At 36.8% G+C, this 25868-nt stretch overlaps 2 protein-coding genes across 2 annotated transcripts; both read right to left on the bottom strand.

Moving 5' to 3' along the window:
* Window positions 1–527: 527 nt before the first annotated feature.
* On the bottom strand, window positions 528–15689 carry bsg (basigin). The gene is made up of 8 exons (XM_080877282.1): window positions 15489–15689; window positions 5881–6049; window positions 5040–5128; window positions 4216–4355; window positions 3663–3936; window positions 2006–2030; window positions 1806–1878; window positions 528–1668 (listed from the first exon to the last, which is right to left on the bottom strand). Exons 1-7 carry the CDS (start codon window positions 15550–15552, stop codon window positions 1818–1820), a joined length of 822 nt encoding a protein of 273 aa, XP_080733408.1. The 5' UTR covers window positions 15553–15689; the 3' UTR covers window positions 528–1668; window positions 1806–1817.
* An 872-nt stretch (window positions 15690–16561) lies between these two features.
* On the bottom strand, window positions 16562–24472 carry LOC308394055 (E3 ubiquitin-protein ligase RNF126-like). Its single transcript, XM_080878199.1, has 9 exons — window positions 24360–24472; window positions 21036–21094; window positions 20277–20337; window positions 19526–19761; window positions 19331–19399; window positions 19172–19241; window positions 18958–19051; window positions 18505–18620; window positions 16562–18391 (listed from the first exon to the last, which is right to left on the bottom strand). Exons 1-9 carry the CDS (start codon window positions 24435–24437, stop codon window positions 18206–18208), a joined length of 969 nt encoding a protein of 322 aa, XP_080734325.1. The 5' UTR covers window positions 24438–24472; the 3' UTR covers window positions 16562–18205.
* Window positions 24473–25868: the final 1396 nt, after the last annotated feature.

The raw sequence follows: 25868 nt of genomic DNA, 5'->3' as shown, positions 1-25868 counted from the left end.
CCTTCATTTTATTTTATAACAACAGGAAAACTCAAATCATGATTGAAAAAAAAAAAAAAAAAAAAAAAATCAAGTAACCTCCACACCCAACAGTGAAATGCTGCCCCCTGGTGGGGACAGCTTGGAATTCTGTGAAGAGTAAATGCCTTAAGAACAGGTACTTTGTTTCAGTGAGTGAGCTGGTTTAGAAAGAAACTGATTATTTTTTGTTATAATGGGAAGTTGCTGCCAAAATTGATTATAAAAGTTGACATTTAAATATCAAAATTTGTTTCTTTGTTTTTTGTTCAATGAACCTTACCGTCCAAAATAATCTCAATGTATTTTAGTGTAACCAATTAAGCTATAATGCTGTTAATTTCATTTACAAACCCCAAAGAATAAAACTTGAATACGACAATAATAAAATACTTAAATACGTTTCCATTAAATTGCAAGACCAAGTATTTTCACTTTAGGATTGCTTTCTATTGTAGCTTACCATTTCTAAACCACTTGAGTAGCTGTAGTTGAGTAACAAGACCAGACAAATTTTAATACCTTTAATTTATATTGTGCAAGTTGTACAGAGATGTTGTTCCATGTAGAAGGAAAGTACAACAATTGACACAATTCTGGTTGACTAGGTCTCTCAAACTGTGCAATTCCGAAATGGTAATATCCAATCACAACACTACTCTTGGTTAAATGGAATATATGGCTTCTGAGTCATCTATACAATGAAGGGGAAGAGACAAGGATCCAACAGTCGCACACAACCAGTTCTGATCACACTGAGCGAATAAAACTAAAACCAATATTTGTCAGCAATTTGCCTGTATAAGTGTGTAGCATTAAAAGTTGCATTTGACAAAAGCAACATCTCTTGCACTTGGTCCTTAAACTTCAACCGTGTATGTGAAGTCGGCAACAAAAGCATCGATGAGAAACGCAATCTAAAATATTTAAAAAGGGAAAAGCTTAAAAAAAAAAAAAAAAAAAAAAAAAAAAAAAAAAATTCTATTCAAAACACTAGTTTCTTGTGGTAATAAAGGTAGCACACATTGAATCTTAGCTATTATTTCTGCAGCAACACATTAAAATTTAGTGGTAGGTAACAAAATGCAAAAAAGACAAGAAATGGTGGCTGTTAAGGCAAAGTGTAAAACTCTGCTAAGGGAGGTTTGTGGTGAAGGGACAGAACATGTGAATTCAAATGCCCTTCATTATTTTCTATTCAGAGTGGCAGTGATTCATTAGGATCAAAACAACTGCTCAGATCCTTTAATTGCATCTTGGTTCGATTTATAGATCACCATTTCAGATCGGAGAATATAAAACCAATGACTGATGACTGAGGTCAGTGCAGGAAGCATCAGCATTAACAGAAAATAACCACAAACTACGCATTCCTCATGTGAACACTAATGATTTTTGCAACAACACACGTGGCTAAAACAGCATTTAAAAACTCATGCAATATTTGCCCCATAGTCTCAAGCAGAAATTTCACACTATGTTCTCTGGCTGCACAATATGGAGAGGGATATAGAAGAAACCAAACCAAGAGGAAATCATATTCTTTTAAACATTAAACACCCAAGCACAAAAAGGTACTTAAAATTGCAAGGTGCACAGTATATTGTGCCACACAGCAGCTGAATCCTGGAGTGTCGTCTGGACATCCATCTATGCAAGGGGGGGGGGAAGAAACTTTTATTTTTTGAAAAAAATAAATATATATATCCCATTCCTTACAAATAAATTTGCAGACACAGACTAGCCCACAAAATGCATTATTAATTTTAACAATTATATTAACTCACCTCTTTCAGCTTTTAGTTAGAGTTCCTTTGCCTCACATTCTTGTCTTTGTGGTTTGCATTAGAATTGCTCTTCCTGAAACACATTGAACAAAATGAGCTCCAACAGCAGCGTTTGTGTCAATTTTATTGCTATAGCACATTTAAAAGCAACAAAGTTGACCAAAGTGTTTCACAAGGTAATTAGCAAAGATTTCACTTACAGAGGAGCAGATCCTGAGTCATCATCTGGACAGCAAAACAGGATCAATGACAAATGGAAAAAAAACAAAAACAAAGTTAAAATGTTTTCTCTGATTGGTGTGAGAAACCCACGCCATCTCCAGCCCACAATGATAGTAGCAAACGTTTTAATCGGTAACATGACTGCAATGGTGTTATGATTAAATCCAACTAAACACAAATAGAAGCATGCCCAACTGTTGCATTTCTGACATTTACATAAAACCCATTTAACAATTACAATCATTTGTTCTTAGTCATATCATATAATGTGGCTTTTGGCATGTCGTGTAATAATGTTTAACGTGAACATTTTTTTTTTTTGCACTGGCTTGATTCCCCCCTTTGTATCACAGAGGCTCATGCAATTCAAGCAAAGGAAGACCAAAGGAAGACTACAGTGCACTGCTGTGGTAACAACAGTAAACACCTTTAAAGTGGCAGAGCTAACACACATCCTTGTATGTCCTCTGGCCATATTCACACCCGAACAGCATGTATTCACAGTATGGCAAAAAGTAGGCTACCTCTGCAGCCAAATGATGAATGACACAAATGGTATATGATATACTGATCTTGAGAAGGTTGCCTATTATGTATCATGCATATAGTACAAGATGCACAAAGCATGCAAACAAATAGTTGAGACCTCTTTTCAACCTACCCAAATTCATGTCAAACCATTAGAGCAGTTTAAGTGTCTCATTTGACTCTTTCATTGGCTCAAACACACGTGTTTAAAAACCAAAACAAAGTGAAAGAAATATTTGAAGCTTGCGCTGTAAGATTAAGGGCCAGTGAAAGAGTGAACAAGTCTTTGAGCGCATTCCTCTTAGAAGTGGTTACTATGAAAGCAGTTCATTCAGACTCCCACTGCCTTTTCCACGCGGTCATCTCAGTTCAACCACTTCAGTCTGACATGCAGTTTTGTTCACTTACCAAAATGCAAAATCAGCAGCGAACAGAGAAGTAAAAATGTAAATAATAAAAAAATAAAATAAAATTTCTAACACAGATTCTTTACACAGTGGTGGCAGCTATTTCCTGATCTTTATTTTCAAAATGAAAAATAATAGTTAAAAATAAATAAATAAATAAATTAAAAAAAAAAAAATTCAACTACATCCTGCATCTCTCCATAAAAACCAACAAGTTGCTTTCATAGTCTCAAAGGGCATTCAATTTTCTGATCTCATTGCTTAGTACACTAGGTCTACAGTTTGAAGTGTTCTGGTTTTAATTGTAGTTAAATGACTTATGAAAAAGAACAAGTCTTTCCCGCAAAAAGAGGAGCTGCAGGTTGACAAACAGCCGGTAGCTGGTATTACACAAAAACCATGGAATAATAAAATGGTATGTAGTTTTTTCTACTAAGAATTCCTAATAATATCAAAATGGCCCAAAAGGTTTTGGAAGTCACCAACTATTGCAGCCAACCGACAAAGATACTTGTGAGGAGTCACTACATAATGACTTCAGCTTATGCTGATATTTGCAAGGGAACTGTTGAAATCCCAGCATTTTCTTCATTGCTAAAAATCAAAGATGAAGGCAGTGTTGCATCATTGTGCTAATTGCAATTTCAATATGAAATAAATAAGGATGTAATGAGTGGTGTAGGGGACATAGCATACATACCGTCATTGACCTCATCAGGCTTTCTCCTCTTCTCATAGATAAAGATTATCGTGACAAGGATGATGACCTCTGCCACGATGCCAAGAAAGGGCCAGAGAGCAGCCAAGCGACTGCGGACACGCAGGTTGATTTTGTCAGTAGCTACGCCGAGTTCGTTACTTCCAGAGCAAATGTAATGCCCAAGGTCACTGTCGATGTTCAGGTTGTTAATGGTCAGACTGGTCTTGTTGGGGGTATTCTTGATCTCATATTTCTCAGTTCCATTGGTGATACTCTGAGGGTTAGTGAATAACAAAGTGGTTAAAACCCAAAACATAGTTTGCCAGTGAATGACAAACTAAGCTAGAATTATGCACAGTTTAGTGAACTGGAATAAGACCATATCTACAGTGAAACATTAAGACTGCTGATGATAATGAGGTTTTTTTTTTTTTTAATATAATCGTAATGCTCAGGTATGCACTGTGAGAGCTTGTAGAAATTTCAACTTGAGACAATATTAACTAAAGTGTTAGTGAACATTAATATCATTCTGAGTGTGACAGAAACTCACAACTTGGGTTTCCTCGTCGTTCTGCTTGAACCAGAGCCAATCAGTAGGTAGTGGATATCCATGACTCACACAGACCAGCACAACTTTGTCATTTTCATTGCCGTGCTCAGAGTGCTTGTAGGCAGCGACATGGGGAAGTGCTACAGCAAGAAATGGTACATTAATTCAAACTACAATATGACAGTAAACAGTAGATTAAATAACCCCATTTCACATAATTATTATAGGACACCTAAAAACAGAAAGCAATACATCATTTAAAATGCTCTCAGACATATTTAAGTTCTTCAAATAATTCTGTTATGTGGAAACTGATTTTTTCCCCTCACATGCAAGTAACATCCACCCAGTTTGTAGCTCCAACAATATAGATTTTTTTTTTATAAAAACAATTGAAATAATTGTGTTAATTATGGTGAATATTAGCAAAGCACAATCATCAACAAACATCATCGAAATAGTCAGAAATAACAGGAAACGTGTATTCCCTCCCCAACCTGCAAAGCTCCTCTAGAAGTCAGGGAGGAGAAAAAACAAAACAAAACAAAAAACCCACCACTACACAGTTAATGTCAATTTCACATTTTCAAGCATTCAGTATGACAGCATGGATTCATGATAAAGACCCTTTGACCATTCACCAGAGCACAACATAACGTAACACCACATGACTCCTGTAACCTAAACCAATAGTTCAAGATATTGCAATGTAGTACAAGTCTATATTTTTAATCTGCAGGGTATTATTTAAAAACTATTTGAAATTGAACAAAAAATGTTAACTTATCTCTGAAAACATCTTTGATATGCAACTCTCTACTTACTTCTGACTTCAATGGTCTGCTTCACTTCTGGATCAGTCAAGAACACGCATTCATACTTTCCACTATTGGCATGAGTGATCTTCTCCAATCTATGGGAAGAAAAAGAATCATTTATTTGAGAATAGTTTAACAAACTTTGTTTTTTCTTTAAGACATTAGTAGCCAACAAGTGACTTAGGACCACTGCTGAAACCCCTTTAATGATGGCGATTAGTTTTCCCACTCTGCCAAGTAGAAAATTCACAATAGATCTCCATTTATGCTCAAGAGCGTGGTAAAACTAAAGCTGCTTATCCACCCAGCAAATATTTCATATTTTCCCCCTTTATTACAATCGACCTTTTGTTTGGTGCTACTATCCTGTACAATCCTGCATTCTATCTCCAATGGGGAATTAAGGTCAAGCAAAGTGAGCACACAGCTTTCACGGCTGCCAAGACTACCAGTAAAGCTGCACGTCTATGCAGTCCATCTCTCTGCTAATCAAGAGCAGTGAAATGCCTGTATGGTGCCCCTAGCTCTGCTGCTAAAGCCAAAGAGAAAGTAGTGAGAGGGGGAGATCGTAGACAAAGACGAGAAAATGAAGGATAGCAAAAGGCATGTATACCAAACACAGCACTTTAAGGCACAGCAATGGTAAATATTTACAAGCCAATTATACTTAGCCAATCATTTTAGTCACTCAGTGTTTCTAATTAGTTAAATATGTCTGGCCCACAAAAGGCTTCTGTTGGAAAAGGTCTCTCGCTTTACCAGCATATGGTAAACAGCATAATATTCTGCAAGACCAGCAGGACAGACCTGCCTACATGGCACATGGATGCTTTTTTTTTTTGCTTACTTGTGGGTAGTGTGATGTGTGTTGCCATCCTTTTTGGAGCTTTCAATGATTTTGCCATTAAAAGTCCAGTGGGAGCCCTTACTGGACATGCCGGCATCTGTGAGGTTGCAGCTGAGCACAGCAGAGGTTTGGTTGGTGACTTCAGAAGGTTCAGTGTGGATGTTTGGTGCTTAAATTGAGTAAAGAAAAGAAAAAAAAAATTGAACATAACACATTATTTATAAATATACCAAGTAACAAACAGCATTGGCTTCAAATGCATCATTGCCACTGATTGCTTATAAGATACAGTTACAATTTACATTTAGATCTTGACACTCAACAGCTGTCTTTAAAAGAAAAAAAAAAAATTCTATTTGACACGATGACATCACAGGGAGGGAAAAATGATAGAAAACCTCTTCAAAAGAAAGAAAAAAAATTATACACATCCTGTGAAAAATTCCCTGTGGTTCTGTTGGATTATTCTAACGAGTCAAATAACTCCACATCTCAATTTAGAGGCTACAACATAAAAATGTTGTAGAAATTCCATGTATATGACAATCCTATGCGCTCATTTACCAATGAGCAAGGAGTGGGAAAAAAAAAAAAAAAAAAAAAAAAAAGAATATATAAATAAAAAAAAATTAAAAAAACTTTAAAATTAAATGTAGAGGCAAACTATCCAACTTGCCTACTAGCCTCAATGTTGTCAGGTACACATTTATGTGTCAGCTTTGCTAAGACAATTGTTGAGTGTTGATTGGTCAAAGAAAAATCCAATGATTTCCAACTAAGCTTTAACATGTTCAAACTACTTTACAAGTTTAAAGATTAATAAGATGGGAGAAATAAAACAAAACATGATGACAAATAAACCATGAAAACAATGTGACACACGCACAAGTTCTATACAGGTGCACAGAACTTTCTGAAAAAGGTGGAGAGCTCCCCTCGTGGGAGGGAGAATGGGAATTACACTGGAAAGGTAATGAGCTACAGAAAGGTCATGGGGAAAAATTATTTAATTCATGCAGAAGAAGCAACAGCAATAAAAACTGTAAGTTTAACAGCCAATTGTGATAATGGTGAACTAAAGATGTTTAAAATGAAGCTCCAATTGGATAAAGCAACATTACTCGAAGTTCACAAAAAAGAAAATAAATAATTAATACTGGGCCACAAGGCAGAAAGATGCCCCATGGCTGAGAATCCATTTTTACAGTTAGTTGCCATCTTCTGTACCTACTGTTCAGTAGGCTATAAGCCACAGGGATGGTCTACAAGCATGAACAATAGGGGCATTGCCAGTGTTAGTACCAATTAAGGAAAATGCAAGCAAATTAAATTTCTAACAAGAAGCAAAGCTAATCTGACGCCCCTTTTTTGGTTTTATGACTAAATAGTTAAACCGATCAAATATTACTTTGTTCATGTACAATAATAATCCTGAAGGAGCCATTTGCATATTTCCAACCTTATGACCAGTATTATATACAAGAAAACCTACCATAATACTACCCAAGCCTTAAATCGAGAGGGGAAAAAAGGCATCAGATTGAACATATGTACTGTGTCAGATAATACAGGGTTAGGGAGCTATGGATGTCATAAGACGAGGTTCATTTTCTACTAGGGAACAACCTTGGACCTTCTCAGGAAAGGAGGAGGAGTGTGTTTACTGGGTGAAGCAGGATGGAAAGTTCTGGTCCGGGAAACACGGCAGAGGTATGTAACAGGAGATTAATGTCCGGGACTTAACTAATGAGGAGGTAACAGTCATCTACTTTGACTGGGGGGGTCTCCTCAGGTTCACTCTGCCACTCACTTTCAATCACAATAACGTTTGCCTGCGAGCGGATCCACTTGATTTTTGGCGTCTTCTTCAGTTCATTGCGGTCAGGGTCGTTGGAAGCACGGCACTCATATGTGCCAGAGTCTTCAAGGGTCAGGCTAGTGAGGTGTATGGTGCTAGTGGCATGTGCTATATATGTGGCATTTATTTTCACACGGTCGTTCCGTGCCCCATCAAACAGCTGAGTAAAAGTCTCATTTGGCTCCTCGCCCTCTACAAACCACCACTGCACCTCAGGAATAGGGTTCCCTACAACCTCGCAATGCAGCTCTCCACTGTCATTGGTTAGCTTCATCTGAGACAAAGGGGACTTGATAAAACCCGCTGAGCACAGTTTTAACGTAAGCCCAGCAAACAAATTGAACATTTTTGAATGTGATGGGGTTAAAGCAAACCAAATGATTTAATGAATTGATGGTAGAGTGCAATGGTGAAAAAGCAACAAAGCAGGAAAGAGAAAGAAAAACAGTTAATACACAAATGAAATAAAAACATGAAAGTAAGCACACACACTCAGAAGAGAAAAAAAAATAAAACAGATCAGAGCATCATGTTCACCCAATTTCTGTAGAAATGTTTGTAATCATTTTGTCCTCTTATTAATGCTGGGTAGATTAATGAAAACATTGATATCCAATATAAGGTCTGTAGGTTCTGACTAGTTTGTATTGACTGGACTGGCTCTAGGGGAAATAGAGTATAACACTCCCTTAAGCTAATCAAGTTTAAGATAACTGTTACACTTAATCTTGTGTCCATCTAGAGATTTAACCCTCTGGGGTGCCCAGACGCACTGGCGTGTCCAAAACACATGACCGATTTAAGATGAGGAACAAGCAACAAGATGCAGCCACTCCGAGTCTCCATTTAAACTATATACAAGTTGTTAAGTTGTCTTGATAGGCTACATAAAGTGAAAGAGCAGTATAAAAAGCTAGTTTTGAGACGTGAAAGATGTGTGACATTTGGTGTGTTTGCAGTATATAGTTATTGTGTAGTTTATTCGTTTGTTTTGTTTTCTGTCTCAAAACAAAGAGGACACTAGTGAATGCCAAAGTTGTTGCCAAAGAGCCCCATAAAGGCAGATTTCAATGCAAATCTGTCTCCAGGTAGAAAACAGGATGAATGAAACACCTTCTGTTGTCAAGCTGGCAGGTTTTTGGCCTGTGATGTGTTCCTGTGCTTGTGGTGGACAAAAAAAATATCTTGTGGGGGTATCACATAGGGCTGGGCCATATCATACCGTTCACGGTAATACTGGTATAATGTCGGGCAACGATAAGAAAATGAAATATTGCGATAGAATATGGGTAAAACGTGCATGCGCAGTGCCTTTGTTTTCATACGCACATGGCGGCGACAGAATGAAAAGGGCGAAAGCAGATTGTTGAATGAAACAGATGAACCAGAACTGGTTTGTAAAAATGCTGCAACTTCAGTGGTGTGGAACTGGTTTAGCTTTCGCCCATCAGATACACAACAAAACACTATTTTTGGTAGAGCATGCTAGCGGGCCATCATTATTACAGTGTTTTTTGGCAAATACGGCACACTTGAAATCAATCCTCTGAATTTTCTGAAAATCAGTGCTCCTTATAATCCCATGTGCTTTATGTATGAACTCTGGTTGTGTTTACTGACCCCGAAACGATTTTATGTGGTACACGGCGCTCAAAAATCTGTCAAATGTTTTAGTACGACTTTGCTAAGCTACGAACCTGCACCGCTTGATGGATTGTCGGAGCGTTGCGGCTATCGTAGGCCGGAGCCTCGCAGAGTGATACGTACTGTGCTTCAGCATAGTATTACAGTATTCTGTGTGTATAACCTCTTTTTAAGTTTTTTAGATATTATACATGGTTATGCTGAGGATATGTCGGCCAATTTCTACTGGCAATGCCTTTTGGTTAAACTGTCAGCGAGGAATTTGCACTGTTAACTTTTTATATAACTTTAATGCACATAAAAAAAAACAGCTGATCAAATACGTTTATTTTTTTGCACGAATAAAGTTGTGGAGTTGCAAAGTATTTTGTCTAGTGTCAATTATATAGTTATCGTAAATTTTCAAATGTATATCATGATAAAGGGCAGCACGGTGGCACGGTGGTTAGCACTGTTGCCGCACAGCAAGAAGGTCCTGAGTTCAATTCCAACATCAGGCCGGGGTCTTTCTGTGTGGAGTTTGCATGTTCTCCCCGTGTTTGCGTGGGTTCCCTCCGGGTACTCCGGCTTCCTCCCACCGTCCAAAGACATGCAGCTTGAGGGGATAGGTTAATTGGAAAATCCAAATTGCCATTGTGTGAATGGTGTGAATGTGCGAGTGAATGTGAGTGCGAATGGTTGTCTGTCCCTGTGTGTTGGCCCTGCGACAGACTGGCGACCTGTCCAGGGTGTACCCCGCCTCTCGCCCTATGACAGCTGGGATAGGCTCCAGCGCCCCCCGCGACCCTGAAAAGGATAAGCGGAAGCGAATGGATGGATAGATCATGATAAATTATTTTTGGTCATATCGCCCTGCTCTAGTATCACAGATAATTTGTGTGGCATCTTATTATGACGCCTAATTGTTCTGCAATTTAAATTTCTGTAACAGTTTTAAATGGTTGTACACACAGAAAAAAAAAAAAAAAAAAAGTCTTTAAAATTTGTTATACATTTTGCATTAAAAGTAAAAATAAATAAAATTTCCTACTTTGTGGTTTTTAGATCAAGTAAAGTAATGTTAACCAAGGCAAGATAAATAGTTTTTAAATGTGAAATATAAAGGTAAAATAAAAAGTAGTCAAAAACAGCCAATTACACCCTGGGCCCCAGTGGGTTATTAACCAATTTGAGTAACTTTGTATGTATTCACACAGGCTCTGTGTCGAGCATGAGCAAAGTCCAGTTTGATTAGTGTAACCCCTGCCATTGTACTTATGGGGTGGCTGTAGCTCAGGTGGCAGAGCAGGTCAGCCACTAATCAGAAGGTCGGTGGTTCGATCCCAGGCTGCATGCCAAATATCCTTGGGCAAGATATTAACCCCATGTTTGCCTACTGGTGGTGGTCAGAGGGCCCGGTGGCGCCAGTGTCCGGCAGCCTCGCCTCTGTCAGTGAGCCCCAGGGCAGCTGTGGCTACAGTGTAGCTTGCCATCGCCAGTGTGTGAATGGGTGAATGACTGAATGTAGTGTGAAGCGCTTTGGGGTCCTTAGGGACTAGAAAAGCGCTATACAAATGCAGGCCATTTACCATTTACAGCATGATTGCTAACCATTAATGCTTCCTTCAGCTACATTTAAGGAAAATTATTTAATTAAAAAGAAAAATCTCTGATAATGCTTTGAGGGACACTGTGTCACCGCTCTCAAAAACATCTAATTAAGCTACAAAAAGCATAAAATTATGACCCCCACTGTGCTATGGAAGAATGCTTTTCCCAAGTATGTGATCTCTCAGTCAGACTGCCAAGAATGGCTGACAAAGGTAGGTGCAGACAACCGTTAATGATCCTTCAATCCTTCAGGCCAAAGGCTGTGTTTTCATCATTCTGGTGGAAGCTGAAATTAACTGTGACCATGTTTAGGCTTTTGAAATGGGGGTCAAACTGCACCACTGCAAAGGAAAAACTTTTGAAAAGTTTTGAAATGTGATTTTTTTTAAGCCATATCTCCAAGATCTAATTAAAGGCAAATAGGGATGACCAAGCTGATGTAAAGCCAAGCCACAGCCAAACAAATTCTGTCAATTTTTTTTTTTTTTTTTTTTTAATTATTGTCTGGACTCTAAGACTGCCGAAATGTGTTGAAATAAAATTTGAGTCCTTTTTGTATTTTCCATTTGTTTTTGATCAATCTAATTTATAGGATTCATTGCTCTGTTAATATCAAGTGTAGTCTTTGTAATCCAGTTGTACACTGGATTACATAGACTAAATGCCAGCATTAAGTATTAGCAGTTACACAATACCTTGGAACGTTTCGTCTTTAAAAAACAAAAAACAAAGCTTTCCCAGGTCATCCCTAAAGGTAGGTGGGAAAAAAAAAAAAAAAAAAAAAAAAAAAAAAAAAACACACCACAAAAGAAGCATGCAGAAGCTTTTGATGAAATTAACACAATTTACAATGAATGAAAGAACATGAAAAAAAAAAAAAAAAAAAGCAGATGAGGTTGAATGAAAATGTTTTTGAATGAATGAAAAAACTAAATTGTGGGCATATAACCCATCTGCTGCACAAGGTTCAAACAACAGTTCAAATGGGTGCTTCTGCCAGGCTGGTCAGTACCAAAGTATTGATAAGCAGATGGACATGTGGTGTTACTATTCATACTCGAGTGCAATTAAAGCACTCCAACACAGGAATTTGAAAATATCAACTACATGACCCCTGCCGGTGTCATAAACACATTTGTCACAGAAATGTTCATATAACACTGCACATACCACATGTTAAATCAGTTTGCCGAGTTTGGCTAATATTAACAGCGCTCAGAGCCTACTGTTCTTGCAGGTTAGTGTCCACCAGCCTGTACAGAATGTGGTTATGTATTGCCCTGGTTGAAGTTATGTGTCAGTTTATGCCCAACCAACTTGTATGAAACTGCTCATCTCAACATTAGAAGTACTAATTAACTGCATGGGTTTGCATAGCCGCTGACCTACTTAATGGTGTCAAGAGCTGCTGGATCTTATACATGTTTAACTTTCGTTGTACATTAATGAAATACAGATTTTTTTTTTTCCCCAAACAGGTATATTTCAAGTGTCCACTGCCAAGAGTGGCAGAGTTTAGCCACCTGCAAAAAGTGCTATGTCTAAAGGGGTGTCCCTGGACTCTAAATGTGATCATTACCCAGACACCACTTGGATGCAGTTAGGCTTACATTCTCTTCAACTAAAACTACAAAATTTCCAATTTAACAATAGATATAGACCAGACAGAAGAAGAACATCTGTGACGCTGTAACAAGAGCTGCAGTTTCCTAGTTTAGAATGGCTTCTCCATGATTACCAAAGGTCACCTTAAAAGCACATGCTTTTTAAAAGTTCAAAATTAAATATAGTTTAGGCCTCAACCTCAGAGTGACAACATGAATGTTAATCCAATTCACTACAAATAGCCCTCTGCACTAATAACATGAGAATCAGTCTGACGTGCTACATTTCTGTGTACTCAAAAAAAAAAAAAAAAAAAAAAAAAGTACATGTGGAGGATTATTTGACAATAAGCTAAAACCTGTTAGGCTATTTTCAATAGCCACATAAATATATTGACGCTTTTACACTGAACTGTTCATCCCAATTTATGTTTTTTAGTCACGTGACCATCATGGAGACCTTGAGGCCACAACATTATTCCAGCATGTGATCACTTAACACTCCATAGTACTGCACCTCAGGTTAATATTCCATCTGTTTGAAGAAAAGAGAGCTCAGAACATATTACAAAAAAAGAAGAAAAAAAAACTCTTTACAATCTAAAGAAAGCTCTCACCCAAGTATTGCAACAACTAAAAATAACAGTCCTCCCAGTAGTCTATCCCAGTTTGGTGATACTTATGTGAAGAATCCCCTTCCATACATCAGAATGAAAGCAAACAAAGAGTCAATGGATCATTAGTTGCAGGATCAAAACAGCTTTACCGAGTACTTGTGAAAAGTCAGTAATATATTGATAGATGGGGACTAATGCAAAAAGCCACTAAACACACAGAAATGTTGTCATACTCTACATTTTGCTAGTAGTCGTTAACAAAACGAGTTGCTAGTCCCAACTGAATAGCTATTCGACCTATTAACTGGCTTAGAATAGGGAGACCCAGCCTTGCTTTGTACTTTACTTGGAGGTTTGATGTAATAACTATGTATAGAAGGTGGTGGTTCTAGTAACATCTTTTTAATATTATTATTATTATTATTATTATTATTATTATTATTATCATCATCATCATCATCAATAATTTAAAAATAAAAATGGGCACAAAACTGTTAAACGGCTACAATGAATACACAGGTGATTTAAAGTCTTTGTTTAAGCATGTATTAAAGAAAAAAAAAATTGTTTGGAAATAATTTCAATACAAATAGCCCTCTGTAGCATATGCCTACATAAATAGGTCTCACTCCCACCCACCACCCAGATTTTGGACTATGGATCTAGAGGGCACTAATCAAATAGAACACTTTGTCCTCTTTAATAATTTGGCTACAGGAGACCCATAAAGGATGAACGTGAACACTCAAATGGATAGGAGGAGAGAAAAAAAATCTGCCACCTTCAGCACTAATGCTTAGACGCTTTTATCATTAAAGCATAATTTTACTGAGAGCAAGTTAAGCAGACTCAAAATGGTGGCCAATAACAAAATGGGTGTGTTTTGAACACCATTCACAAAATTACTTGAACTGAATACTGAACAACTGATGTGTTAAAATTGCTTTTTTAATGCTTGCTTGCTCCCCTTCTCACTCACACAAAAACAACAACAGTCTTATCTACCCGTCTACTCTGTAGCCTACTTTTCATGCCAAAGTTAAACTAACAACTAACAAGGAGGTGAAACTCATGGGAGGTCTAGTGTTACTCGTGATCTGCTCCAGAACTGTTTTTTCCAAAGCAGAAAACAATGAAAGGCATGAGGGCTTCTGGCTCTGGCTTAAGTGCATGTACACATAACAACCAAACATACTGTGCACCGGTACAAGCTCCACAAAATTTAAGGTTCCAGTGGTTTTATCCTCTACTGGTAATCAAATTACTAACATTTTACAAGGTCTCAGTACACGGAGTTCCTCATTTCTCTGGATTGCCTTTGTGATGAAATTCTGAGCGGAAAATTAGTCATCTCTACTAAGTAGAGCTGATCAAATTTGTGTGAGCCAAAATTCAACATTTAAGATAGTTCATTAAAGAAATTTCAAGACCAGAGTTGTTCAGTCTTCCAAAGAGCCTCACCTAAAATTACCAGCTCATAATGACAATGCTACACATCGAATAAATACAGTCTTGTGACGCCTCCAATACTGGAGACTGTCTGGGTCAACCGGCTGATCGTCTACATTTAGTATGAACATGCTATCGGTATTCAAGCTGAGCAGTTTTGATGTTGTAAGCCATGGCCGATCATTAAGGGACACACAGAAAGGGCAATTTTAGTCTTCAGTAGATTGAGAAAACCGAGTCCTGTGTTCGTTAAAAAAAAACCCCACAAGATAACGAACAGTACGAACTGTTAGCAAATGTTTAGAACATTACGCAACTGCCAGTTACATTTGAGCAACGTAAAAGATTAGAAGCAACTTGAAACAAGCTTATTTTCCACCATTTGTTGTAAATTAACATGTCCCACGTGACCTCACATTTACTATTAGCTAACGTTTGGAAAATCTTAAAATAACATCACCCAGAAATTGTTCGACACAAGGAGCGTTCTAAATGAACAAGAAAGAACGAGGCGAAGGAGATTTGTAATACTAGCGATATATACCATGTGTCACGAAGCGGTTGGAAGGGTTTTTATGTATCGCACAGAAGCAAATCGGCTAGCTAGCAACAATGCTACGCCTATGTTTTCGACATCATGTTTCTAACCGTTTAAGGACAGCTTTTAGGTTTTTATATAGAACGGTATTCAACATCGAGAATGAAAAATAAAATACCAAATGCGACAAACATTACTTTTACAAAGCAGGGACACTGAAATCTAAACAAATAAATTAATAACGATAATATTCGCAGTCAATGCAAAGTCTACATCTTCGAACAACATGGCTGACACAGAATTCTTACCTGTGGAGGCATCGGCTCGCCAACAGCTCAACAGAAGGGCAGTGACAGCCCACAATAACTTCATTGTTGATAATAAATATTTACTAGGTCGTCGAATAACCTCAACGTTAACCGCGTTTAGCTGAATGTTCTCTCCGCTGATTGTACGGACTGAATGCCCGGAGCTGAGCCGATGCGGTTGTCCTCCAGTTTTCACCTCACGCACACGCCCTGATCAGCACGTACACCGTGACGTTTTTAGAGGCGTGGCTACTTTTTTGTATAATTCATGCAACCCAAAGTAAAACCTTGTTCCATTTTTATATTCCATTTAATAAAATTCTATTTTTGTTTTAGCATCACAATATCTTAATACATTTGAAGTTTAGCTCAAAGCTAATCACGCCACCATTCTGAATCGCAGTCTGAAACGGAAACTCATCTAGATTAGACGTTCAAAGTATGTCAGTGTTTTTAAGGAGATGTTTACATAAATTAAATGTAAGGAAAGGAATCAATAGCAGAAAATAGAAAAGAAGTATGAATAGAACTGCGGTGCCTATGAGGCAATTTAAAGCAAAAGCAGGAAATAAAAAAACACAGAGGAAAGGACATTAGAAGAAGAATAAAAAATTTCAACTAGTTTTGTTTGGGAAAACACATCCAACCTAAACGTAGGCTGTTCTTCACAGGTAAATGGCTAGAGTAAAAACAAATGGAGTTTTGGAATGAATATTAAATAATATTTAAATAAGATAATCCATCCATCCATTCGCTTCTGCTTATCCTTTTCAGGGTCGCGGGGGTTAAATAAGATAATTCTTCTGGAAATATAAAAAATACTCCAACATGAAATATTTAAATATTTTCATTTTATTCAGGTTTCTGTTATTAAAAGATTTGCAAAACCTGCAGCTCTAGAAAAATAAAGCCAATACATATTCACATTATGTATTTTTTAAAAATCATAAGTCTAGACTTTTAACCGGCACCAGAACCACTGAATCTACAGCAACCAAATATTTAATAAGCCTGATATATTCCAGCTTCACAGCTAGAAGGCAAAACAACAAGGTCAACAATGTTTTGTATCGTTTGTTTGTTTTTTTTTAAAGAAAGATTATGAATCTGTAATTTCCCCTTGTGAGAGCAAACTCTGAGCTATATGTATTCATCTGTCTTCCAGTAAGATCAGTGTTCTGTCCATAACAATGCCATCTTTGAACATAAAACCCCTGATGTGCAGTACAATGTAGAGGAAATACACCCATATGGCTAAACAATTAAAGGAAACAGAATTTATTGGCTTCTTGATAACATTAGACAGGCAAGTACACCAGTGAAGGATTTAATATAGAATCTGTTTACTAGCTGCATGCCTTTGGACCAGGCCTTACTTTGAAAGTACAAAATTATCACAAAATCTTATTATGCATTGAAAACAGGTCCAGAAGTGCTCACTAATGGGGTCATTGTTCCTTGGTTGATGCTTGGCTGTTCTGGACAGCTTTGAAGGCGTCATGACAGGAACAAATAATTTAGACTGGGAACCAGAACAACTTAAAAGTTCACCATATCATTAGTTTTTTTTTTTATTTGGTACTTGAACAAAAGGGTATCAAGAGGGTATGTTTTAACCTCTCCTCTTTTAAAATGACCCAGTTTTTATGATTACTGCACTACCATTTAGTTTTTAAACCACAGCACCACAGTCAGAGTATAAAAAAATGAATACACGTAAAACACTGTTGTTGTAAGACTTATTGGAAAGCCTTTAGAGTATTGTAACCACACCCTAAGAATGACTTACAGGAAATGAGTGCTAGCACCCAAACATCTTTATTTTCATCTGTTAGACAGTTTTGTCTGTACATGATCATACTGCAAATCAAGAGGAATTCAACTGGCAACTTTTGAAAATATTTATGTTTAAATTAAAATGCACAGAAATGTTTCAAAATGTATCACGTGTATCATATGTGGAAACATCTTTTATGGTTGCAAATATAAATCATAAAGTATGTGGCAATTGATAAAAAATTTACTGCAATTTAACAGATCATTTCAAGTGCAAACAATGGTACCTGTGTGATTCAGGTAATCTTAAAATAGCAAGTACAGGTTGACAATAAAATAATTATAGAAACTATTGTCAGTTTTTTTTTAAAGAGCTAAAGGGGTCAGATATAATATTGTTTCAATGTAAGTTCAAAGTGCACGCTTAAGCAGTGCACTATAGTGCATTTTGGGTCATTTAATATGCGAGATATGAATGCTCCTTAAAAAGGGATAGCTTTATTATTCTCTTGCTTTACTGAAAAAAGTGGGTCATCATAAAACAAACAAATCAAGAGATTGAAAAATGAGAAATAAAAAAAAGAACAGCAACTGTCTTGTTCTAGTTTTCTACCTTTGGATTCTTTTTTTCTCTTCTTGTATGAGGTGATTCAGGCAGATCAAGCCTCTTTAAGTATCCATGCTTCTATGCATCCTCCCTGACTGAAGGTGCACTCCAGGCCTCTGCCCTTCCTTTGTTCAGAATCCTGATGAAGGTGGGAGCAACAGGATGGGCAGAAATACATGGGCCTCATGTATCACTTATCCGTGAATCAGCGTGAGTGCTCCTGGGGAGATGCACTCAGGTTTCGGCCCTTCGGCAGGGAGAGGATGGAGGTCACTGCTCTGAAGTACAGCAGCCTGAGAGCTAAAAACAGCTCATGGGGTGACACATGTTCTTCCTACGAATTATCTGTGGAGTTCTCATTGCTGGTTGAACTTGAGGACTGGGGTGTTGAGGAGGATGATGAGGAGGAGGAGGAGGAAGAGGAAGAGGAGGAGGTAAAATTCATCCCTGATAGTTCTGGAGGGTTTGTTGCTGTGTTCTGTCCACTCAAGCTTTTCCTGCACACTGGACAAGTGTCATGCTGGAGAAAAATATAAAACCTTTTTAGAGTCCCATTTAGCCCAATGTTTCAGTCAGCAACAACTGAATATTTACTGTAAGGGTAAAGAATACTGAATAGATGATGTCTAGTACCTGTTCCAACCAAGGGACTATGCAATCATTGTGAAACATGTGATTGCATGGGAGCTGCCTCACATTTTCACCAACACTGTAATCTTCTTTACACACTGGACATTCCAGTCCTGAAGCTGAAATGTCAAAAAATATAGTTAAATATGGTGCAAATAGGTCAACAGTTAGTTCTGGATGAAACTTTTACTGACAGGCAAATAGCATTAGGACTTATTTTTCAGGAAAAGCTCCATATTCTTTAATATCCAGTGGAAACATTTGTTAAGTTAGGAGCAAGTATATTCCCATTATTAGTATTTTTAAAGTAAAATAGTGACTTATAATACCTTAAAGTTATTTACTTAAATCTACAAATAAATAGTCATACTTGATTAAAAAGAATAAGTCAAACAACTGAAATCTGATGACATACTTGCAATAGCCTGCAAAGCTGTTGTAACTTTTTTAACTTACCAACATGCTCATCTGTAATTTGTACTGTAGGAAGACTTTTTATTTTATCTCTATCAGCAGGTGGTGGTCCTGTATTCTCAAACTGATTTAATAACTAAACATTAAAGAAAGGAGAATATTAGAAAGGAGGATAAATTGAAAGACACATTTCATTCGCATCAGTATCTACAATGTTAATACAATCACTTAAAAAACAAAGTTTCTAAAAGAATACCTGTGTTATAATAGCATCTAATCCATTAGCACCCCAGGCATAGTCCATAGGATTTGAGTGAAGAACACCCCTTTAAAAAGAATGGGACATTAGAACAAAGTAAGCACATTTTGGTGTGAACTCCCACTCTATTTTAACACATCTATTTCACAAACTCACCAGGGTCCAACACCAATGTTTGGCATTGCCGTAGGTGCAATTATTCCATTTACTAGCTGCTGAATGATTCTATGAAAAAGAACATAAAAAGATATGACAGAGTAGGAGGCAGGAATATTAATAAATTGCCCAGCAAGCACAAACAAAACAAAACAAAACAAAACACCGCTTCACTTCACAATCTGCACTCTTTACCCCTCTAAAGTGGGAACTCCCTCGTGTCTCCCTGCTTGTCGTCTTGAACCATGGCGACTTCTTGGTTGCCTGGCACCATATCGTTGCCGAGATGCAGCTTCCCTTTCCCGACGGTTTTCAGCATCCCTGTTATCCTCTGTTGTGAGTCCAGCCCCAAAGTCAAAGCTATCATCAAAGACACCCAGGGCAAACTGGCCATAGCCTGAAGGGAATGTAAACAGGTGCTGGTCCGCATTCTGGGACACAAATAAATGAAAGCAAACACACTGACTTGGTACAAACAAGTGAAGCTTTTGGAGTACAAACACCAAACTTTTACATTCAATACAAAAACACTTTGAAAGTTAATGGTTTGGTTGATAATTAGGTCAAGGTTCACCAATGGTACAGTCACAGAATGCTGACTTGCAGCATTTCCCTGTTTACTGATCATTAAAGCCTGAGTAACTATCACTTTTAAAAAAATCTTTAGATTACTGATGCCTATTTTTAACAGGGAAAAGTAAAGCTAGACAAATTATTCAATAAAATACACTGTAAAGCTCAAAACTGCAGCTTCAAAAGCTAAAGTGCAAACTCCAAGACAAAGTTCATCATGCATGATAACATATTAGCACAAACGTCACTGGAAGCAGTTTTAAGAAATGCTGACTCTGTTACACAATAGTGTGCATAACAGAGGCAGAGCGGTACAAAACAGGGGGAGGTTAGATGATAAAGACAGAGTCTGAATAAAGAATGGGTTAGAAACCTCAAATGGTTGTTGATTCTGGGGCCCGCTGGAGATGGTAGACATGGAGCCATTGTCAGCACTAAACAGGGGAACATCATTGAGAGTGTTATGTTTAGACCCAGTGACATCAAAGGAAATGACCATGTGTCAACGTTTTTATCCTTTTATATATTTGTAATGTTTTGCTGCCATTTCACTTTGTTTTCTAGATTATTTACTTTTTGCAAACTGTTACCATGTACAACTTAGAGGATAACATCATTAAAGACACCTAAAAAAGGACAAAAACTCATGGCCATATGTTGATTACATCAGATTAGTTATTAGATTTTTTAGGCCACCCTTTAATGGAAGAAAATAACACAATCTTCCATTTCACAGTATATGCAAAGCATATACGGAAACATTTATATTTAAGCAAGTGAATTAGTTTGCTTTCTATTTCTGCTACTGGAGGTTTCCTAAATTTCATCATCTACAACTAATTATGGAATGCTCATCCTACTGATTTTCTAATATATATATATATATATATATATATATATATATATATATATATATATGATTTTATTTATATATATATATATATATATATATATATATATATATATAAATAAAATCAGAATCAGAATACTTTAAAAATCCCTTTAGGAAATGATGTGATTTATTTCTTTGTTCCTTTCGAGAAATAGGAAATATACAGACATATATCAACAAAAACTACAAAATTTGTTTTACACAGGGTTAAACTGTTTTCAATATACACTTTTTACACACCTTCTTTCTTCCAGCAGTTCTTCAATAAACCCTGACTCACATCTTGGACATGTATACTCCTGTAAAACAAGACAGTAGTATGAGCAAACACATAATGTTGTTCTCTGATTGTGAGGAAAAAAACCCTTTCAATTCTAATAACAAGATGTACATTCTTTGCGAAGTGTAATAATTATTGCCATTCATGTAACATTATTCCCTACAAAATACTTTCTTTGCTTCCTCACTCACAATTTACAAAGAGATAAATTGATTTATCTGCAAATGCTACATACTATTTTAACTGTAAGAGTTAATGCATCTGCAGCCAGCATTGATTAATACAATTTATTTTTCATTCAAGCTATCCAGAAAAAAAAGACTGAAAACAGACAAAAGGCAACTTTAACCTTTAATCAAAAAATGATCACATAACTGCTTGTCATTTAAATCTTACATATTTGCAAGTGACTCCACAGGCTACATCAGGGTATATGTTAAGCAACTTATGCTTAACATATACCCTAGACTGGAAAAGCTTACTTTCAGGGTTTTGGTTAAAAAAAAAGAAAATCAATTGCAAGTATTTTCACCGATTACTTTTGTTTAAAGTGTGATGGACTGTAAATAAAACAGTTGTTTAAATGTATTTTATTCTAATGTGGTGGGACATGTTAGTGCAGTCTATGTGCTGCTGTTGTTTCTAAAAGGAAAAATAAATAAATAAATATATTAACTTGTGTATGGTTACACGTGGGTATAGAGCCTGAAAGAATAAGATCATGCGTACAAGAGGCGGAAATTAGCTTCTTTCGAAGGGTGGCTTGGGTCAGCCTTTGAGACAGGATGAGGAGCTCAGTCATTAAAGTAGGGGTCAGAGCCACTACTCCATATCAAAAACAAGCTAGCTACGGTAGATGAGCATCGCAGTAGGATCCCTCCTAGGTGAGCTGTTTCAGGTCAGCTTAAAAAAAATAGAAGATGTCTCTTTGATAGATAGATAGATAGATAGATAGATAGATAGATAGATAGATAGATAGATAGATAGATAGATAGATAGATAGATAGATAGATAGATAGATAGATAGATAGATAGATAGATAGATAGATAGATAGAGTTTTTCTCACTTAATTGGAGTAGGTTTGGTCATTTCAGTTTAGTTCCATGGTTTAAAAATTATTGGGATGGGGGGTTATTTTTTAAAGGGAACCCCGACTATTATTACAAGTTACTCTAAATATGTTACAAATTATCTCCACTACATAAAAACATACTTGAGAATAACTACATTTTTTTTTTGTTATTCATTAAATCTTTGTTATTTAAAACTATTTTGGAGCCGTGGGAGCAGCCATGTTTTTTCGCACACAATGCATTCTGGGACGATGACGTGTATTGGTTGTCGGTAGTATAGGTGCTTTCGTTCAGTTAACCTGTTTTGTTTTTTAAAGTGTAGCAACCGTATTAACTAACTTGCCTATTAGTGACCTGGTTACGATTTGGTAGAACCACCGAGATAATCCATCAACAATATAAGGTTAGTCATTAATATAATGCTGCTGCATCGGCTGGGCTAGTTACATCGTAAGGGTTTAAAAACCGAGCTTTAAAGTGATTAGCGGTAATACAAACCGTGAGAAGCCGACAGTGATCACTGACTGTTTTTAGGGGATTGTTGAGATTAAATCGAATAAGATACAAAGCATTGAAACGTGTTAAAAACACAACAGTCTTATTAAATGCAGACTACTTTGGGCCCAGAAACACGATTCATAATGTTGTGTTGTCATAATGTCATCACTTAAAGACCGGATACCGGTCATGGAGGCTAACAAGGGCCGCCCAAAGAACATGTGGATTAAGACATACGGCTTCAAAAAGTTTTGGTGCTTTACAACAAACGCTCTCAGTCGCTGTTGCCATTGGCAAGCAATAGCCGCATAGGCACCAGTAGTTTTCCCTCACTCTCTCGTCCTCGTGTGGCGGATTGTTTTCATCTTCATCTAAACTAGGTGCTGGTTGACTATTTTCATTCTCTCTCTCGGTTTGCTCTGGTTCAAACTGGAAAGGTTGAACAGAAGCCATTTCCAGTGTGCTGCTAACTGGATGCGGTGCAACCGTATGACATCACTACCCAGAGTGCATTGAGAAGTAAATAACAATGGCGACCTACTGGTAAATCGGTTTTATATAAAATGTGCTTAAAAGGAAAACATTTGGTGTATTTTAATATCACACATGTTTTATTGAAAGCACAGTACATATTTTAGCGCAAACATGTCTTAATAGCCGGAGTTCCCTTTAAGTTTTTGACATGCATTTGTCACGGTTTACAAAAACGATAAACGAAGTTCATAACATCTGTTACAAAAAAATCGCATTTACAAATCTATTTCTAATAGGAAAAATTATGAATAAAGTCATTCCCTACACATTTTCAGTATAGTTTAATTTGCATTACCCAATACTGTTCAAGATATTTTCTGTCCCTTGTGCCCCGTTTTTATCTCAGTTAACTGAGAAGACATCAAAAACAGAAGTGGAAGTCTGACTGGTCAAAATGAAATTTTATCACATATAGCTTACATATAATCCATCGTAATATGTACATTTATATAATATCAGTAATATCAAAACAAATATGTACAATTTTCGATATTATCAACCAACACTAGTGGAATGAATAACAACTGCAACCAGTTACACTTGAATTATGTTCTTCAAAAAAGCCAAGAATAAAATGTCGCTAGTTGTTCACATGTTAGAGACATACACAACAGCACATTCCAAGTCATTTTCACCACCCTACACAAACCGTTAGCTGATATTTGACACTCTAAACGGCATGTTTAGCATCCTGTGACAGATCCTTTCAGCCGGACTGACAGAAACATGCACACAAGCGATTAAAAAAAACTGTTCAGTTTGAAAAGAATTTTCCGATATAATTATGAAAGTCCCGAAGTCTATAATTATAAAGATTCCAATTCTACCGTTAGTTACTGCTAGTAAGTGTAGCTAGCGGTCAGGCTAATACCCATCGAAATCCCATCAAATAAGGACCAGCATTTTTTTCAAAAGATATTACAAATTAGAAATCCATCTGTCAGTGAGGCTTACGCAGTTTGACGTTGTATAACAGCCGATCCTCTATTTAGAGGAGTAGCTAACTAACTGGGCAGGGTTGGCGAGATAAACGCTACATCGTAGGAATCTGCTAATACCGTTAGCATGCTAATTGTTGTCCTCTTACTAAAACAATACATAAGAAAGTACCGCCGATCCCATCGCGTTTTCAGTTTGTCCAAATTTTATTCTCTACAATTTTTATCCACTACACTTACGGGAAGCCGAGGATTGATCTCTGCTGAGCATCTATGACAGAAAAACCGGCTGGGCCATGGAGGAGCTTCAGCCATCATTAGCTACTAAACAGGTAAAGAGGAAAAACTACGGAGCCCCGAAAAGGACAATCAGGACACCACGTGAACTTGCTAGAAATGACGCTGACCTTGTGAGTGAACATAAACACATAATATTACAATGTGTGGCTTTAATAAAGCTATTGTCGACATAGAATGCAATGAAATGTTATAGTCAGTTTAATATTTTGTAATAGATTACATGGATTTGTTAAGTTTTATTTATTTAACAGGGACAATTCATGTTACTGGACTTCGATATTCCAAAAAATATTAGACGTAAACATTGTAGATCACAGTGAACTGCTGACACTGTCATATAAAAACTTTGCCATAAAAAATACAAAAATAAAAACAAAAATAACATAGATAGAATTAAGTTAATAGTGACTGTGGATGGTGCCATAAATGTTGCCCTTGGTAAACCTCAACATTCAGTTTCCCTTACTGACAGGATGGAAGGATAGATAGATAGATAGATAGATAGATAGATAGATAGATAGATAGATAGATAGATAGATAGATAGATAGATAGATAGATAGATAGATAGATTCCACAACCACAAGGCAAATTATTGCATTACAGCAGTGGGATAAAGTATTAAAAAAATTGTATATACAAAAATGATTACAAAAAATAAACAAAAACACAAGTTAGAGAGTAAAAAGAATTTGAATTAATAAATAGTATGTACACAATAAATATGACAAACAGCTACAAGAAGGTATGATACAGAAATATGAGTGTGAAATCTTGTGCCTGTCACACAAAAAAAGAGTTATTGTATAGTTTCATGAAGAATGCTAGGAATGAGCTCCTGAAATATCATTATGGCAGTTGGGTTGAATAGATCTGACACTTATTGGTTATTAAATATATATATATGCATTACAATTAGAATGTGTGCTTTAAAAAATCACACATGTGGTTTACAAAATGCCACCACATGGTGGTGCTTTTGTGTATCAAGTGGTGACTTGAGGGTATTTCACAGTGTAGCCAGTGACTAAAGATACTACTCACTCTTGACAAGTTTCTCATTTCTGTCCCATGATAAATAATAAATATGCAGTTTAGTTTTTGCCTGTTGTAAATGAGGATTCATACTAATATGTTAGCTTAAAAGCCTTAAGGAACTGGAGACTGGTCAATATAATTACCCCCAGTGAATCTGTATCACCACACAGTGTCTCCACTGAACTCGTGTTATCCCTGCAGGTTCATTGCCCCCCTGCTCACCGTCTTCACATGACAACCAGAGATGTGTTTTTGCAATTTGGCAGCACACTAGATTTATTTTGACACATGCTACTTTTCCATTGGATTACTGTCAACCACCTTATGAGCCAACAGGCATGCTCCAAGTATTTAAAGGTTTTGTAGCATCTGTTTTTGAACAAAACTATTTCATCAAATGTGGATTTTGTATT

Source organism: Rhamphochromis sp. 'chilingali' (genome assembly GCF_963969265.1).
Source record: "Rhamphochromis sp. 'chilingali' genome assembly, chromosome: 3".
NCBI classification, from domain to species: Eukaryota; Metazoa; Chordata; class Actinopteri; order Cichliformes; family Cichlidae; genus Rhamphochromis; species Rhamphochromis sp. 'chilingali'.
This window is presented reverse-complemented; position numbering and strand designations above follow the sequence as displayed.